The sequence below is a fragment of the Salmo salar genome, chromosome 03 (assembly GCF_965601325.2).
Source record: "Salmo salar chromosome 03, fSalSal1, whole genome shotgun sequence".
NCBI lineage: Eukaryota > Metazoa > Chordata > Actinopteri > Salmoniformes > Salmonidae > Salmo > Salmo salar.
The window spans coordinates 37,779,378-37,798,140 of record NC_138293.1 but is presented as its reverse complement, the minus strand read 5'-3'; the positions used below and the strand labels follow the sequence as shown (position 1 = coordinate 37,798,140).

The 18,763-nt window shown below is 44.8% G+C and overlaps 2 protein-coding genes across 2 annotated transcripts; one reads left to right on the top strand and one right to left on the bottom strand.

The window, feature by feature from the left end:
- The first annotated feature begins 1,796 nt into the window (after nt 1–1,796).
- Nucleotides 1,797–11,809, top strand: LOC100380629 (AP-1 complex subunit gamma-1). The gene is made up of 22 exons (XM_014191576.3): nt 1,797–1,995; nt 2,510–2,715; nt 2,808–2,932; nt 3,585–3,726; nt 3,990–4,086; nt 4,304–4,380; nt 4,666–4,761; nt 6,077–6,157; nt 6,551–6,649; nt 6,815–6,870; nt 7,592–7,705; nt 7,840–7,980; nt 8,273–8,327; nt 8,574–8,696; nt 8,840–8,929; nt 9,051–9,178; nt 9,379–9,483; nt 9,671–9,815; nt 9,962–10,106; nt 10,356–10,510; nt 10,683–10,781; nt 10,855–11,809. Exons 2-22 carry the CDS (start codon nt 2,515–2,517, stop codon nt 10,951–10,953), a joined length of 2,373 nt encoding a protein of 790 aa, XP_014047051.1. The 5' UTR covers nt 1,797–1,995; nt 2,510–2,514; the 3' UTR covers nt 10,954–11,809.
- Nucleotides 11,810–11,928: 119 nt separating this feature from the next.
- On the bottom strand, nt 11,929–15,697 carry LOC106600265 (ubiquitin-like protein NEDD8). Its single transcript, XM_014191583.3, has 4 exons — nt 15,524–15,697; nt 15,183–15,230; nt 14,948–15,030; nt 11,929–12,240 (listed from the first exon to the last, which is right to left on the bottom strand). The coding sequence occupies exons 1-4, from the start codon at nt 15,539–15,541 to the stop codon at nt 12,123–12,125; spliced, it is 267 nt and encodes an 88-aa protein (XP_014047058.1). The 5' UTR covers nt 15,542–15,697; the 3' UTR covers nt 11,929–12,122.
- Between the last annotated feature and the right edge of the window lie 3,066 nt (nt 15,698–18,763).

Genomic DNA, 18,763 nt, shown 5'->3' with positions numbered 1-18,763 from the left:
GGGCAGCATTTTCTGAGCTAAACTGACCAAGATGCAACTCCAACAACACGTAAAACCTCACTGAATTGTGCCCCAAAACAATTACAATTTCTCTCAACCAGTGGCATATGGGCTTTTTAGGTGAGCGCTGATGCCGCCCTGTGATAAGCAGTACCCACTTGGTCAAAGGCAGGGGAGCAAAATATTTTGCTTGTCCTTTCCCAGCGCGCCTCTCCAGTGTGATGTTGGAGAGTCAAAAAAATTATCTATCATAAAGCATGTAGCAGATGTAGCCAGGGTAAAACAGTCACAATAGTTAAAGCAAAATGTGAAAAACTTCAGGCCATTACATCACTTTTTATCATTACTGCATGTCAGAGTCATAAAAAATGAGCGAATGGACTTGAAAATGGGTGGTATAGACTACTCTCAAATGCAATGTGGTTCTACGAGAACAGTCAAATTTTGCCGAGGCAGAGATGAAGGGGTGACACTGAAACGACCCAGTGGATGCATCAATTCTGGCCTGAAACATCAGCCAAATTTGGCATTTTGTGTAACAGATGTATTTTTCCATTCACCTCATACGTTGCGAGTGGATGGATGTACGACTGGGCCCACATTGATCCTATTGAATTAATAGGGATTGTGTATGTAAATGTTGGTGCATGCGCTTGGTTCCGTACTGGGAAGAAATGAATTATACTTTCACCCCTGGATATACTATATAGTAGAAAAGAGTATGTGGCCTTTTTGAAGCCTACAGGCTGGAGATAAAATGTATGACAATGTAATGAGACGGACACTTTTTTATATCATGCACGTTTCTCCGATCAAATACCCTAACTTAAATGGCGCCCTATCAAATAGAAAATGTGCTGACATGTTAGCAAACAACATATCCTAAAAACAGGACAGGTCAAAGTAAAATAGACAATACTGAATGGACAATCGGGCTACTCACAACTGCTGTCCAGGAGTTTCACCCTGTGGGGTAAATTGTCATGATCAGTGGGTTCAAGTGTGTATCTGTCCATTTTTTATGAACTGATCATGGTAAAAAGGAAAATACTACTGATTTCACACTTCGTACACATTGCAAATAGGTTCAGGATAACTACTAATAAAGTTGGATAGCTGATATGCAGAGCTTAAATAGCCAAATTGAATAGTCACAGGAATCAGGACTAATAAAGCCAACCGCTTGTTTTTCAGGAGACACTGTAGGTTACACCTCAGTATAAGCATGGACCGACGCCGACGTCTTTATTTGGTCCTGCCCAGACTTGCCTAGATTTCCACGTCCACTGATGTTGTTTTTTTTTGTCCCGTCCGGACCAAATCTGAACCAATCATTTTCTGTCTCGCCTAGGGCTGCAGAACAGTCAGGACAGGCCCTGGGTATTCAGCACCACTTTCATCATGTTATGCAATATATGATGTGTCACCACTGTTTTGAAACAACATGATGTAATAGAGCTCTTGGCCAACACCACCTAAATGTGTTCATTGAATATTCTGACATGTCTGCAGTGGCAGGGAAGCAGACGGGAAAAGTTTTAAACTTAAAAAAACATAAAATCATCTTCTCACTGCTCTTGCACACACTTATATGTATGACAATAATTGTAAAGGAGACTGACCATTAGCTTCATTGTAATTATTCAGGTGATCACTTCTCTATCTGACCATGCACCATCAGTTACTGCACCCCCACCTCATCCATCTTCCACCTGTTGTCAAGGACACCGACCTCCACGTCGATAGCCTACACTTTTCCTAAGGGGCGGAGTTCAAGCCTAGTCAGAGATCAGATGGCGGAAGTGATGCTGCCATTATGGTTTTCACATGAAGCTTAGGGGACGGTACAGCAGGCGTCCATCCAAGATAGCCGCCGAGTAGTTTTAGTTGCCCATTCATTTGTGAGGGAAGAGTTTAATTAATGTTGACACATCGCTGTTAATTGAGCACAGAAACGGCTTGGTATTTTTCTAGGGGCGTTTTCACTTTCTGAAGGTAAGAGACTAGCATCGAGCTCCCATGTAATCCGAGGTTATCGAGCGTTAATTGGCGAAATAAATGCATAGTTGACATCGCTTTTGTAGGGTTTACCCTAAACATGTTGTAAAAGTAGATCGCCTAATGAACTGAATTTCTAGGCAATTGCTGCGGTGTGTTGTGGCTAGCAATGCTAGGTGAATTAATTCGATACATTGTATCAAGATAATATTGACGTCACGGCTGCCTGTATCTTGTAAGGTTTATAGTTGTACATGGTTGTTTCGTGTTTCACTTTTCATTGTAATTTATTAACAGCCACTGCAAATGGCTGTATAGGAAATACTAATGCTTTTACAGGTGCTCATGAATAACTTATTAGTTGTTTCACCTGCTTTGTTGTCCTACATGCACCGATAGTCAATGCATTTTCTTATTCAGATTAGTATGTGTGGGTCTTTTTCTATGTCTGTTGAACATCTCTAATTCTGCAACCTCCCTCTTTCTGTCCCACACAAACGCATACACACAGGAGCCATGTCTCCGTCTGTGCGTCTGCAGGAGATGATCAGGGTGATCAGAGGAGCCCGTACACAGGGAGAGGAGCGTGGTGTGATCCAGAGGGAGTGTGCTGCAATCCGGGCGCAGTTCAGACAGGCTGACAATGGGACGCGCTCTCACAATCTGGCAAAGCTGCTGTATGTGCACATGCTGGGTTACCCCGCCCACTTCGGTCAGGTAACGAACAGCGCCTCTTAAGATGTCTGTAGTGTTGGTATATTTGCTATATTTGTATCCTAGCAACTCCCCAAGTCCCTCTCTGGTCTCAGATGGAGTGTGTGCGTCTGATTGCCAGCCCTCGGTACAATGAGAAGCGTGTTGGGTACCTGGGTGCCATGATGCTTCTAGACGAGAAGCAGGATGCTAGCCTTCTCATCACTAACTCCATCAAGAAGTAAGGACAGTTTTATCAGCAATTTCACCATGAAATTGGAAGTATGAACATTTGAAGTGATTGCTGCATTGTTGGGAAAGAGCTAGCAAGAAAGGCATTTCACTTTACTTGTGCACGTGAAAACAAATCTTGAAACTTGTATAAGACAGACAGACGGAACTAAGACAATTAGAGAGACATGACTCTGAAAAAGTCAGGCGGACGGAACGCTGAGACAGTCAGACAGACGGACGGAACGCTGAGACAGTCAGACAGACGGACGGAACGCTGAGACAGTCAGACAGACGGACGGAACGCTGAGACAGTCAGACAGACGGACGGAACACTGAGACAGTCAGACAGACGGACGGAACGCTGAGACAGTTAGACGGACGGAACGCTGAGACAGTCAGACAGACGGACGGAACGCTGAGACAGTCAGACAGACGGACGGAACGCTGAGACAGTCAGACAGACGGACGGAACGCTGAGACAGTCAGACAGACGGACGGAACGCTGAGACAGGCGGACGGAACGCTGAGACAGGCGGACGGCATTCTCAGACAGTTCCATAATCATCAATGTTGCCATACATAAACATTGAACTAGTGGTCTAGTAACCTCTACCTGAGCACAAAGCAATTGAGCAATTGTCATTAAACCCCCATCTCAGTGACCTGTCCCACAGCAGTCAGTATGTCCAGTCTCTGGCTCTGTGTACTCTGGGCTGTATGGGCTCAGCTGAGATGTGCCGAGACCTGGCCCCAGAGATCGACCGCCTCCTCAGAGCCTCGAACTCCTACATCAAAAAGAAGGTGAGCACTCTCTGTACACACACACACACACACACACACACACACACACACAATGCCATTCCTTTCATCACGCCTTCATGGCTGACCTTGGTAATGCAGAAACCCAAACCAATCCATCTTGAGCACTACAGTAAAACACTGCATTGCAACAGACTAAAGGAAACCGTCATGCGGACTGAACTGCGGGTGAGACGTGAAGTGATGCGCTGACATTGAAGGTTTTCGTCGTTATGGAGCTGATCGTGATGACATTGACATTTCAGGCTGCTCTTTGTGCGGTGCACATTGTGAGGAAAGTACCAGAACTAGGAGAGCTGTTTACCCCTGCATCTCGATCCCTGCTCTCTGAAAAGAACCACGGTGAGTCTGTTTTGTTTTGCTTTTCTTACATCACCAGCTGTTCAACTGTCTGCTCCTCTCTGTCAATCTTTCTGTGCCTACCTGTTTCACAGTCTGTTACGTTCGAGTACGGTATGTAGTCTTGCATTCTGACTGTTAGCCGTTACTATGTGTGTTATAGCATAGTAAACCGTGTCCGTGTGGCAATTATTCCCCTCGTGGTTTGGTCTGATTGCAGGGGTGTTACATGGAGCTGTGGTTCTGATTACTGAGCTGTGTGAGCGCAACCCAGACACACTAGAGCAGTTTCGTAAGGTAAAATACACACACACACACACACACACACACACACACACACACACACACACACACACACACACACACACACACACACACCCACCCACCTCATCTCACCCCATTCCAGTACACCCACTCAACATGAGACATTGCATTTCAGTCCCTTGAAAATGATAGATTTGGTTATACACTGTAACAAATGCCAAAATCGATACTTGTGAAAAATGGCAGACGGTTGCACATTCTCCCACATCCTTAGATGATGATCTGTGATTTTTGACTCCTGGTGTGTGTTTGGTCTAGGCGGTGCCGGAGCTGGTCCAGATAATGAAAGGCCTGGTGATGTCTGGTTACTCTCCAGAACACAACGTGGCTGGTATCAGTGACCCCTTCCTACAGGTCAGTGTTTTAAATACTTTATTTTACCAGGGGAATTGGAGTCACTTTTGTGACTGAACATGCATACACTACATGACCAAAGGTATGTGGACACCTGCTCACCAAACATCTCGTTCCAAAAATCATGGGGATTAATATGGAGTTGGTCCCCCCCCCCCCCCCCTTTGCTGCTATAACAGCCTCCACTCTTCTGGGAAGGTTTTCCACTAGATGTTGGAACATTGCTGTGGGGACTTGCTTCCATTCAGCCATGAGCATTAGTGTGGTCGTTAACTGATGTTGGTCGATTAGGCCTGGCTCGCAGTCGGCTTTCCAATTCATCCCAAACATGTTTGATGGGGTTGAGGTCAGGGATCTGTGCAGACCAGTCAAGTTCTTCCACAACCGATCTCGACAAACCATTTCTGTATGGACCTTGCTTTGTGAATAGGGGCATTGTCATGTTGTTACAGAAAAAGGGCCTTCCCCAAACTGTTGCCACAAATTTAGAAGCACAGAATCGTCTAGAATGTCATTGTATGCTGTACCGTTATGATTTCCATTCACTGGAACTAAGGGGCTGAGTTTGAACTATGAAAAACAGCCCCAGACCATTATTCCTCCTCCACCAAACTTTACAGTTAGCACCATGCATTTGGGCAGGTAGTGTTCTCCTGGCATCCACCAAACCCATATTCGTCCATCGCACTGCCAGATGGTGAAGTGTGATTCATCACTCCGGGGAACGCGTTTCCACTGCTCCAGAGTCCAATGGCGGCGAGCTTTACACCACTCCAGCTGTCGCTTGGCATTGCGAATGGTGATCTTAGGCTTGTGTGCGGCTGCTCGGCCATGGAAACCCATTTCATGAAGCTCCCGACAAACAGTTCTTGTGCTGACGTTGTTTCCAGAGGCAGTTTGGAACTCGGTAGTGAGTGTTGTAACCGAGGACAGATGGGTATTACATGCTAGGCGCTTCAGCACTCGGCGGTCATGTTCTGTGAGCTTGTGTGACCTACCACTTCGCGGCTGAGCTGTTGCTCCTACACGTTTCCACTTCACAATAACAGCACTTGACCGGGGCAGAAATTTGACGAACTGACTTGTTGGAAAGGTGATATCCTATGACGCTGCCACGTTGAAGGTCACTGAGCTCTTCAGTACGGCCATTCTACTGCCAATGTTTGTCTATTGGAGAGTGCATGGCCGTGTGCTCGATTTTATACACCTGTCAGCAACGGGTGTGCCTGAAATAGCCGAATCCACTATTTGAAGTGGCATCCACATACTTTTGCGTATATATAGTGTATTTCTCTTTCTGTCTATCCATCATTAGGTGCGAATTCTTAGGTTGCTGAGGATCCTGGGTCGTAATAACGATACAGCTAGTGATGCCGTGAATGACCTGCTGGCCCAGGTACAGTAATGAAACCACACACAAGGATTCACACACAAGGATTTTCACCAGTAAATAGTCTTGCAGGGTTGTTGTTGTTGAATTATTCTATTTAAGCAATAAAGGCCCGAGGAGGTGTGGTATATGGCCAATATACCACGGCTAAGGGCTGCTGTTATGTATGACGCAACTCGGAGTGCCTGGACACAGCCCTCAGCCGTGGTATATTGGCTATATACCACAACCTCCTGAGGTGCCTTATTGCTATTATAAACCTGTCGCTAATGTAATTAGAGCAGTAAAAAATACCCGTGGTATGCAATCTGATATAGCACCGTCTGTCAGCCAATCAGCATTCAGGGCTCAAACCTCCCAGTTTATGATTCGATATTTATATACTGCTTCTTTATACAGGTGGCCACGAACACAGACAGCAGTAAGACTGCAGGCAGTGCTGTGTTGTATGAAACGGTTCTCACTGTCATGGACATCAAATCGGAAAGTGGCTTGAGGGTAAGTGCCACACGTGATACCATCATCAAGTCATTTCTTGTTTGTATGTATTCACATCTTTTTGAATGTGCTACAAGTGGTAGAGGCCAATGTAGCTAACATGGATGTACATCAGAGGCCGTATGTCTAGGTTGTGTCTGTTGTGTGTGTGTGTGTGTGCGACAGGTCCTAGCTGTGAACATCCTGGGGCGATTTCTTCTGAACAACGATAGGAACATCCGGTTGGTGCCTCCTCACCCCCCCCCCTCCCTTCCTTCCCTCTGTCTCTTCCTTTTATCTCATCTGGTCCTCATTTGGTCCTTCTTCGTGGTTTCTAGCCCATTGCTTAGAAGCTCATTGTTGCCTGAGGCAGACAAACCTGTGAATTCTAATAAATCGAAACACAGTCTGTAACGTCTATTTCTGTGATTATTTAGCTAGAGGCCTTACAGTGACAGACAGGGTTGTGGGGCTATCTGTATGTTATGGGCTAGCGATTACATATAAGTTTCCTTTTTTATCCGTCTGTTCCTGTTGGGATTGTTCCCGTAGGGTCTGTCTGGCCCAGCAGGTTATTCTGGTCTGGTCCCAGGCTTAACCGCGTCCTCCCTGTGGCTGGTGGAAAGCTGCTAGACTGGTTCAGAGCAGATATGACCATTCTCTCAGCATGCAGAGTGATCGCAGATCGTTACACCAGATATACATTTCAAAGACCTTAAAACTTAGAGGAGAGCGGTCATGCTCACCATCCGGGAAGACGGCACACAGCTAAAATGTTTGCGGAAGATGCGTGAGGTGGGAGACCTTGGAAATGGTAGTTGCAGATGGGAAGTTTGTTCCATGAAATGTATCCATGCACCAGTTGTGTTGATAAACTATCACAGCCCTTCTACACGTCCAGAAACAAACACATGTAACACGTCTTTCTCTTTCTATGTCTAAATATTTTTTATTTGGGCACAGGTACATCTCAATGACTTCCCTTCAGAAGATTGTTCAGACAGACCACAATGCAGTGCAGCGTCACAGAGGGACCATAGTGGACTGCCTGAAGGACCAGGATGCTTCTGTCAAACGGTACTGTGTTGATTTCTGAGCCTGTACTGCCAGTTGGCCACGCGTCACCTATTCATGTGCTACAATGGAAGGTGGCATATAACTGTAGTGAATGACGGTATATAGTTACAATCGTCTTTGTGTTTATCCCTCAGCCGGGCATTGGAGCTTTCTCTGGCCCTGGTGTCAGCTGTCAACATCCGCTCTCTGATGAAAGAGCTGCTCCTCTTCCTCTCCAGCTGTCCCCCAGAGCTCCGAGCACACACCACCTCAGGCATCTTCAACGCCGCAGAGAGGTACTGGGCCGGCCGTCACCTGTCTAGGGGGCTTTAAATGTCTCTGTGTATCTGGATGTCTCATTTTGTATCTATGTCTATGTGAATGTTTCCCTGTCCCAGGTGTGGTAGTGTGTTTCTGTCTCGCTCTCTGTGTCTGTATATGTCTCACTGCTATCTGGCTGTTCTACCACTGAACACACACACAGGCCTAGCCAGTAGCCTGTGTACTCGCTGTGTGTCACTGTCTGTGTTTGTGTCTGAGCCGCAGCACTGAACACCACTGAGTCTCTTGCCTCCGTGTCTCTGTCAGGTATGCTCCCTCTCAGCGCTGGCACATTGACACCATCCTGCATGTCCTCACCACGGTAAATACTGACGCTCTACTGCACCGCAATCACCCGGTGACTGCACAACTTGTTTTAACTACCGTACGACTTGTTTTAACTATGGCCAGCTATTGTAAATAACCCCAAGATGTATCCCACTTATATCACCCCACTGTACTTCAAGCTGTCTGGGTGGAAACTAGGTAGCGTCCACATTGCCACTTTTTGCCCTGTTTGGACTAGTCTAGACATTCCTGTGTTTGACAGTAGTACCATCTCTTTTAGGCAGGGGGCGACGTGAGGGATGAGACGGTTCCCAACCTGATCCAGCTCATCACCACAGCAACAGAACTACACTGCTACACGGTCCACAAGCTGTACAGAGCCCTGATTACAGACATCTCAGTGGTATGGCTTTAGTGTGAATGTGTTTGTGTGCCACGCTCTGTTCGAAATGGGATTTGTGTTATCAGTCAGGAAAACCTCAATGCCCTGGTTATCCTCTATTCTCAGCTGTGGAACTGTGCAACGTTGTTGGTTTGTGTGTGCAGCAATCCCTGGTACAGGTGGCGTGCTGGTGTATTGGGGAGTATGGAGACCTGCTTCTCAGAGGAGAGTGTGAGGAGACAGAACCTGTTCAGGTACACGACGGAGGACGCTGTGGTTGTTTTAACACAGGCATGGTTAATAACCATTGACAATACAGTATTTAACTGTCATAAAACCGAGACAGTTCTTCTTGTTTCTCTGTCCTGCTATTAGGTGGCAGAGGACGATGTCCTGGACGCCTTGGAAATGGTTCTACAGTCACATATGTCGTCGCCGGCAACCAGGGGCTTTGCTCTCACGGCAACGATGAAACTCAGCACACGCATAACACACAACGTGGAGTAAGCATCATTAACTCACACCCCTCAGAACACTGCTGCAACCGCTAGACCGCAGCTACTGAAAACGGCTTTGTCAGTTTTGCCCACTGCGTGGGGGTCTTGGGACTTGTGACTCTCATTGCTGATGTAGAGAATACTAAAATAGCTCTTGTTTCCTGCTGCATTTCCTCTCCCCGTCCCTGTCCGTCCCTGACCGGCAGTCGCATTAGGAGCATCGTCAGCATCTACGGCAGCTGCATTGACGTGGAACTCCAGCAGAGGGCAGTGGAATACAACGCTCTGTTTAAGAAATACGACCACATGAGGTAGACCATATGTATATACATACAGTATATTGTCAGTGATAGCCAATGATGTGTACATATATTATTATATCTATGAATACAACACTGAGGGGAAATGGCAGCCCCTCAGTGACTCAATTATGGTCTTCATCATGGTAGCCACTTTTGCTTTGCCCATTACACTGCTAAGAGAGCTCTGTGTTCGTAGGGCTGCTGTTCTGGAGAGAATGCCAGTGATTGACAAGAGCTCACCGGGACATACCAATGGAGAATCAGCAGGGGGGTCTATGAAAGAGATGGAGCCAACCAAACGGACACAGGAAGTAGTATTACCCCAGGAACCTGCTAACCAGGTAAGGGATGAAAATGACTGCAATAAACTTTGGTAGTTCAGCTATCTGGATATGAAGTATGGACTTGACCTATTGTGTACTTTCTCAAGCTAAACCTCTCAAAAGTAACTCGATGTGGAATATTTCCCTCATTTTCTCTCGTCAAGGTGTGTGATCTGTTGGACCTGCTAGGTGGTTCTGGGGAGCCTCCCCAGCCCAGCCCCGCCCTGTCCACCACAGCGCTAGGCCCTGTTAGCAGCACGGCTGGGGGAGACCTACTGGACCTGCTGGGAGGCCTGGACGTCACGCCTGGTGAGACACAGAGCTGTTGAGTGAGACTGAACGAGAAACGGAGATGGGGGGTTTTCAGAGAGATGGACAAAGCCATCATTAAGCCATCAGAAAAACATTTTGAAGATGTACTTGTTTGGGATTTTAGAATGAACACACCAGTAGCTTAATGCGAAAGATACATCTTCATAATGTATTTAATGATGGTCTGTTTTCTGGTGCTGAATTACATGAGCCACCAGTGTGACAGATGTTTCTTTGTTTCCATAGTGCCACCTAGTGTTATAGTGTATGAGAAGAACGGCGTGACACTGAAACTACAGACTGACAAACAGACAGACACGGGCATGACCATTACCCTCACTGCCACCAACTCTACTGACAGGGACATCACCAGCCTCACCCTGCAAGCAGCAGTACCCAAGGTCTGTCCGTCTGTATTTGTGTCCACCTGTCAGACTACCTTACCTTATTTGGTATTCCAAACTTGTACGTCATGAGTAGGCCCCTCTAGGCCATGTGACCAGACCAGAAAAAACCCTGGGCCCTAGTTATAGGCTATTCATGACCATTGTCTCTCACTTCCATCCACCTCAGAGCGTCCAGTTACAGATGAAGGCTCCGAGTGGTGACGTCGTCCCCGCACACGGCTTAGGTCAGGTGACCCAGACTGTGCTCCTCAACAACCCTAACAAGGTGGGTCTTCGTTCAGTCAGTCCGTGGTTGCCACACTCACAATGAACTTAACATTCACTTCCTTTCCAACCAGGTGAGTCTGAAAATGAGGGTGCGCGTGTGCTACACCAGCCAGGACTTTGTCTGCCAGGACACGGTGCAGATCGACTCATTTCCCAGCCCCGCCTGGTAATGACAGCTGACATCAGACCATGGAAGGATCGACAGCCGACCAGGCCCAGGAGTGGGGATCCATTCTACCTGACAGCTGCCTGTCAATCAACTATTCTACAGTACATCCTGATGGTTTTCCAAATGACTCTTCTCTTATTTTTCTAAATGGCTGACCCTCAAGAACTGTGGAAAATGTTCCCCTACAGTTGGCAGGGATTTATGTAAACTCTTGATACTGTCACCCTAAAAGCCATTGTCACCATTACCTTTTCAGCTTCTGATTGGACTACTGGTATTACATTTCCCATAGCATAACCAACAGTATTAATGGCACTATCTTTGGTGTGTATTTGGTGTCACATCAATCGACAATAGTAATATGCAGCCGTCTGCCTGGGCCTGTGGGACTTGACCAATCAGAAGAGAAATCTATCCTGAGAACTGTGCAACCGAGACTGTCCACCTGAAAGGCGTCCGCCGGGATCATCTTTTAAGAGAGTACCGTGAAGTCTTGACAACTTTTCTTTCACTCCAGGACTACTTACATACCTGTTGTTGTAGTTCCCTCGCATCCATCTGAGCCACGTGATTAGCATCCCCTAACACTACACCTTATCCATACTTAACGGTACATGCCTTCCATTGGTGTACTCTCCTCCTCCCTACCTCTATTTACCAACTGCTTCTCTCTTCCCCTGTGCCTGTCACTCAGAACCCCCTTTTGGAGCTGAGGTATTATCATGTATGTGTATATAGACTTTATTTTGAGGTGGGACTTGCTGTTTTATCTGTGAATGATGTGTAGTACCGGGAAAGAGAATTCAGTTTGTGTGCATTGCCTTTGACATTTTGTAATTAAAGGTTATCAAATTGAATTATGAATGCATTATTTTCAGAGTTTGTACCTGCCTATATGGAAAGTTGTTTTACAATGCACTGCTAAATCACACACTCATGCAATAGCAGCCATGCATGTACTTCAAAAGAAAAACGGTACATTTCACCTTTTATTCACAAGCAAAATAACCAGTGTCCAAACTCTCTCGCTGTGTCCCACTTACTTAAATTCCAACAGTGTTTTTGTAACCAACCATACAATCTACACAGAGGAATTATAGCAGTCCAAATTGCTGCTCTGTGGTGTGACGATGACAAACTCTGCCCACTACGGTTGGCCCCACTGCCCCACTAGGAGATGAGGTGGATGCAGGAACAGTGGCAGACTAGCCCTCCTCTTAGCGCCAGGACCAGATGCAGCACTGAGCCTCCCTGGATCTTGTAGTCCGCAGCTGTCTTCTCATCGTTCCTGAGAGGGATGGGATTAAGTCAGAGCAGATAAAACAAGTGTTGCATCCAAGATGTAATGCTGCCACTTGATTAATGCTAGAACCACCCTAAACCAACAGTGTTTATATTGTAAATAAAATAAATCAGCCCCCCCCCCCCCCAAAAAAAGCCATGTCCTGCTCCTTCCCTGTTGTATTTTACATTGCTCATTTGTCCGAATTTTGTTTATCACAAACATTTAAAAAAATGCACACCTATTCCCAACTTAACCTGCCAAGACAATGCTCTGTAAGACGTTGGTAGGCAGCCAGGCGCTGATGCGTGTCACTCTCCTCACTAAATTAACGACGAATGGACGAAAATTGTGCACTTCACAACTGAATTTAAATTGACCGTGCTCCTTGCGGGTTTATCATTCTTCACGTTTTACTTTGTAAAAAGAAGCTGTTACAGGCCTGTTTTATTTACTAGAGCGGAAAACATGCTACGTGTTGCAGTAGGTCCTTAGAATAATGCCAAACATATCCTTGAATATCCAAGTTGAGCCAAGGGACTCAAACGGTGCCAGCCCACTGAATGAATGGGCGATAATTGCACATTACTTCACAATGTCATTTAAAATAGGCCTAACTAAATGATAAGGAGGGTGAAGAGGTTGATTTAATTTAGAACAACAGTGTAATGATGAGTTTGTGTTATGCCTATTTATCGGCGTTGGCTCTCGTGTTAATAATTTGACCGCGTGCTTTGCTGGTTGATACGGGACTGTTATTATTAAATCATATTTATTGTAAGGGCAACTAAAATATGCTACGTGTTGCATTAGGCCTGTAGAATAATGCAAAACACATCCTTGACTCTATCCAAGATGATGAGCGAGGGGAAAGAAAGAAACGATGCAAGTCAGCCTACGCAGCCGGCCCATCGAAACTACACCTAAACTATACCGAAACTAATTTCACACGTAATAAGACAGCCTATAAACAAGATTAAATTGACAGTCTGAGTGACAATATTATCAGTTGTCAAATTGCACACGAAGAGACGGGCACATTTTGTAATTGACAGATGCAGGGAAAGAAGCATCACTTCATCACATGCAGGTAAAACGTTTTGATTTCTATATAGTATCAGAAAGATCATATTGTGCAGTTTCTATGATGCTTACGTTTGTCAAATAACTCAAAATTCAAGAGGTGCAGCTCTATTTCCAAATAATATCTGCTGTCCATGCACTCAGCACATGCCCACTCAGGGGCAGCATTTCTCTGGCTACTAAGAAAAGATGAGTAACATAATAAACTTAAAATATGGTATTCTGTTTTCGTTTAAATACATTTTCTTATTTCCACAATGTTTCTGTTGACCTGCCAAAACTAAATTATAAAGGACTTATTTGTGATGGACTTGAACTAGTGTTTTTTTCGTTTTGACAAACTAATGAAAACGCTATTATGCTCTTTGAAATAATTATTTAGTATTCTAATGTTAGCTAAGACCTTTATAAACACAACCAAATGATTATTCTTCAGATTGCATATATTAAATGTATTTATTAGACTGTTATAATGTTGATGGGTCATTGGCTGGAAGTGTCAAAAAATGGCTTTAGGCCTGCGTTTTTCACGAGGATGTCGTAGAATAATTTAAAACATATCCATGACTAACAAATAACTATTGATGTTATATTTATACATGGATATTGAGGCTTTGATTAAGAAGTTGGAGCTCTTCTCTGTCTGCGTCAAAAAGGACAACGCACAGGTCTTTCCATCACTGTATGATTTTGTTGTGTGCAAATAAACTCAAGCTTAAGGACAATGTCAAATGTGATATAACGAAGGACCTGAGTGAGTTGGGTGCCCAATTACGCAGGTACTTTCCCAAAACGGATGACACAAACAACTGGATTCGTTATCCATTTCATGCCCTGCCTCCAGTCCACTTACCGATATCTGAACAAGAGAGCATCGTCGAAATTGCAACAAGCGGTTCTGTGAAAACTGAATTTAATCAGAAGCCACTCCCAGATTTCTGGATTGGGCTGCGCTCAGAGTATCCTGCCTTGGCAAATCGCGCTGTTAAGACACTGATGCCCTTTGCAATCACGTACCTATGTCAGAGTGGATTCTCGGCCATCACTAGCATGAAAACTAAATACAGGCACAGACTGTGTGTGGAAAATTATTTAAGACAGACTCTCTCCAATACAATCCAACATTGCAGAGTTATGTGCATCCTTTCAAGCACACCCTTCTCATTAGCCTGTGGTGAGTTATTCACAATTTTCAATTAACAAAAAGTTTATATGTAAGACGGTTAAATAAAGAGCAAAATGATTGATTATTATTATATTATTATTTGTGCCCTGGTCCTATAAGAGCTCTTTGTCACTTCCCACAAGCCGGGTTGTGACAAAAACTCACACTCATTCTTATGTTTAATAAATGTATCGTATAGTGTGTGTGTGTGGCAGGCTTACAACAATAGCAAAAAACAACATTTGAGAGTGCTCTGACCCTGGTGCTAGAGGGGGTACGCAGCTGGAGGTTGAATGTTTGAAGGGATACGGGACTACAAAAAGTTTGGGAACAACTGCTCTAGAGGGTACTTATAGGCAGAAAGGCCAGGCGCTTCTGGTGTTAAAGGGCGCAGATGTTTATTTATTTTTTTATTTCACCTTTATTTAACATGACAAGATTGTGATGGAAGGGTTTATCACTTACATCTGTTTTCCACTGTAGATGAGTCTTTGTTGTTGAGGTGGAATCCCCTCTTTCTCCTCCACCCTTTCTTTAATTCTCTCCACCTTCATAAATGTACAAGAGCGCATATAAGCACATCATTACAGGACATGACTCTCCAATGTATTACTGACATGAGTAACTTAATCCTTATATTACACATAGAAAGAAAATGCAATAGATTAAAATCAACCTTCAGAGTAATGATGTTTCATACCTTGTCTGTGGGCTCAATGTCGATCTCTATTTCTTTGCCAGTGAGAGTCTGAAACAGAAAAATTACGTTAACTAGCTAACTAACGTTACGTTAGGTAGCTAGTTAGCTAACATGGCTGTTGTTACAACATTGTCGCTTATACGGGGATGACGGTTCAATAGCCAATGACCTGTAATGTCCACTATATAACTAGCGCTGTTCAGATAAATACATTTACCAAAGATATGTATAACTAACATGTAAATTACGTCTAATATTACAATCCAACTAACGTTAGCTCGACGATGGTGAGATACGAACATACTAGAGGGCATGGCCACAAATTAAATGGCTGGTCTTACCTTAACCTTGATCAGCATTTTGACTTTAAATACGTTTTAAATCAATTTAAGATTAAATACCTAATCCACAATTATAGTGTTGTGGTATTGTTGTCAAATTCAGCAAACCTTCTGATTGAACTTTACTTCCTGTGTAAGTCACTGTTTTGTCCGTTGTCCATCTACCGTATTTTGTGAGACATAGGTTCCGCTTTGCAAATAATTCCTTTCTGGGAAAATACTGTATGTGACTGTTATAAAGTTAACTTTAAAAAACGTTGTGCACGGGGGAATTGTCATGTTGATACAGGAAAGGGCCGTCCCCAAAACTATTGCCACCAAGTTGGAAGCACAGAATAGTCTAGAATGTCATTGTATGCTGTAGCGTTAAGATTTCCCTTCACTGGAACTAAGGGGCCTAGCCCAAACCATGAAAAACAGACCCAGAACATTATTCCTCCTCCACCAAACTTTACAGTTGGCACTATGCATTCGGGCAGATAGCGTTCTCCTGGCATCCAGAAAAATCCAAATTTGTCCGTCGGATGGTGAAGCGTGATCCATCACTCCAGAGAATGCGTTTCCACTGCTCCAGAGTCCAATTGCGGTGAACTTTACACCACTGGCATTGCGCATGGTGAGCTTGTGTGTGGCTGCTTGGCCTTGGAAACCCATTTCATGAAGCTCCCGACTAACATTTCTTGTGCTGACGTTGCTTCCAGAGGCAGTTTGGAACTCGGTAGTGAGTGTTGCAACCGAAGACAGAGGCCCCCCCACCAAACATTTTTTGTGGCCCCCATCTTGATGGCGGAGAGAAATATTTACGTTTTAAAGGGAATTTCCAAGTCTACTAATTTTGCCATGGGGCGGAGAGAAACGTTTTCAGTTTTAAAGCACATTTCTGCAGTTCTACAAATTTTGCCATGCGGCGGAGAGAACATTTAGCAATTCTATAACAAATTTCATGCAATTCTAATATTGCCTTAGGGTGGAGAGACATCTTTGCAGTTTAAATCTTTTTTTCATGCAGTTCTACACTTTTTGCCATGGGGTGGAGAGGAATTATTGCAGTTTTAAAGGGCAATTCCACAACTTTTCAACCTCATATTCATCATCTTCCGCACCAAACCAGTGTATACATACGTAAAAACATTACATTTCTATCAAATCAAATGTATTTATAAAGCCCTTCTTACATCAGCTGATATCTCAAAGTGCTGTACAGAAACCCAGCCTAAAACCCCAAACAGCAAGCAATGCAGGTGTAGAAGCACGGTGGCTAGGAAAAACTCCCTAGAAAGGCCAGAACCTAGGAAGAAACCTAGAGAGGAACCAGGCTATGAGGGGAGGCCAGTCCTCTTCTGGCTGTGCCGGGTGGAGATTATAACAGAACATGGCCAAGATGTTCAAATGTTCATAGATGACCAGCAGGGTCAAATAATAATAATCACAGTGGTTGTCGATGGTGCAACAAGTCAGCACCTCAGGAGTAAATGTCAGTTGGCTTTTAATAGCCCATCATTAAGAGTATCTCTACCGCTCCTGCTGTCTCTCGAGAGTTGAAAACAGCAGGTCTGGGACAGGTAGCACATCCGGTGAACAGTTCAGGGTTTCATAGCCACAGGCAGAACAGTTGAAACTGGAGCAGCAGCACGGCCAGGACACCGAATAAGACAGGAAAAATACTCCAGATATAACGGACTGACCCTACTGCAGCATACATACTGGAGGCTGAGACAGGAGAGGTCGGGAGACACTGTGGCCCCATCCGACGATACCCCCGGACAGGGCCAAACAGGCAGGATATAACCCCACTCACTTTGCCAAAGCACAGCCCCCACACCACTAGAGGGATATCTTCAACCACCAAATTACCATCCTGAGACAAGGCCAAGTATAGCCCACAAAGATCTCCGTCATGGCACAACCCAAGGGGGGGCGCCAACCCAGACAGGAAGATCACGTCAGTGACTCAACCCACTCAAGTGACGCACCCCTCCTAGGGACGGCATGGAAGAGCACCAGTAAGCCAGTGACTCAGCCCCTGTAATAGGGTTAGAGGCAGAGAATCCCAGTGGAGAGAGGGGAATCGGCCAGGCAGAGACATTTCTATGATCTGTGGTTAAAAAGATAAGGTCCTAAAACAATGCTTCTTTGTAACATCACTTGGTTGGATTAAACGAAAAAACGGTGACTTTCAAAACCTGTAACAAGTTTCGAGACTTTTGATGACTTCATTGGTTAGAACTTTTTAACTTTGTATTTACCTCTTCAAAACGTAGAATTTTGCCGTTTTCACATACAGTGCATTCGGAAAGTATTCAGACCCCTTGACCTTTTCCACATTTTGTTACTTTACAGCCTTATTCTAAAATGTAAAAATGTTTTCCTCATCAATCTACGCACAATACCCCATAATGACAAAGCAAAAATAGCTTCTTTTTTTTGTTGCAAATGTAGAAAAAAAATATATAGCACATTTACATAAGTATTCAGACCCTTTACTCAGTACTTTGTTGAAGCACCTTTGGCAGTGATTACAGCCTCGAGTCTTCTTGGGTATGACGCTACAAGCTTGGCACACCTGTATTTGGTTCAAGTCCGGGCTCTGGCTGGGCCACTCAAGGACATTCAAAGACTTGTCCCGAATCCACTCCTGCATTTTCTTGGCTGTGTGCTTAGGGTCATTGTCCTGTTGGAAGGTGAACCTTTGCCCCAGTCTGAGGTCCTGAGCGCTCTGGAGCAGGTTTTCATCAAGGACCTCTCTGTACTTTGCTCTATTCATCTTTCCCTCGATCCTGACTAGTCTCCCAGTCCCTGCCACTGAAAAACATCCCCACAGCATGATGTTGCCACCACCATGCTTCACCATACGGATGGTGCCAGGTTTCCTCCAGATGTGATGCTTGGCATTCAGGCCAAAGAGTTAAATCTTTCAACAGACCAGAGAATCTTGTTTCTCATAGTCTGAGAGTCTTAAGGTGCCATTTGGCAAACTTTAAGCTGGCTGTTATGTGCCTTTTACTGAGGATTGGCTTCTGTCTGGCCACTCTACCTTAAAGGGCTGATTGGTGGAGTGCTGCAGAGATGGTTGTCCTTCTTGAAAGTTCTCCCATCTCCACAGAGGAACTCTGGAGCTCTGTCAGAGTGACCATTGGGTTCTTGGTCATTTAAAGCAAATTGCCTGCAATTCTACTATTTGAACTCACAACAGTAAATTGAGACCCCGACTGAGTTCCATTTATGGGTTTTTTATGGGGC

Coding starts and splice junctions, on each gene's coding strand:
- LOC106600265 (XM_014191583.3), bottom strand. Junction 15,031..15,182: donor ACATTGAGCCCACAGACAAG/GTATGAAACATC, acceptor ACATTTATGAAG/GTGGAGAGAATTAAAGAAAG. Junction 12,241..14,947: donor ATCTACAGTGGAAAACAGAT/GTAAGTGATAAA, acceptor CATCCCTCTCAG/GAACGATGAGAAGACAGCTG.
- LOC100380629 (XM_014191576.3), top strand. CDS start 2,515: ATGTCTCCGTCTGTGCGTCTGCAGGAGATGATCAGGGTGATCAGAGGA. Junction 9,179..9,378: donor CGCATAACACACAACGTGGA/GTAAGCATCATT, acceptor CCTGACCGGCAG/TCGCATTAGGAGCATCGTCA. Junction 9,816..9,961: donor CCCAGGAACCTGCTAACCAG/GTAAGGGATGAA, acceptor TCTCTCGTCAAG/GTGTGTGATCTGTTGGACCT.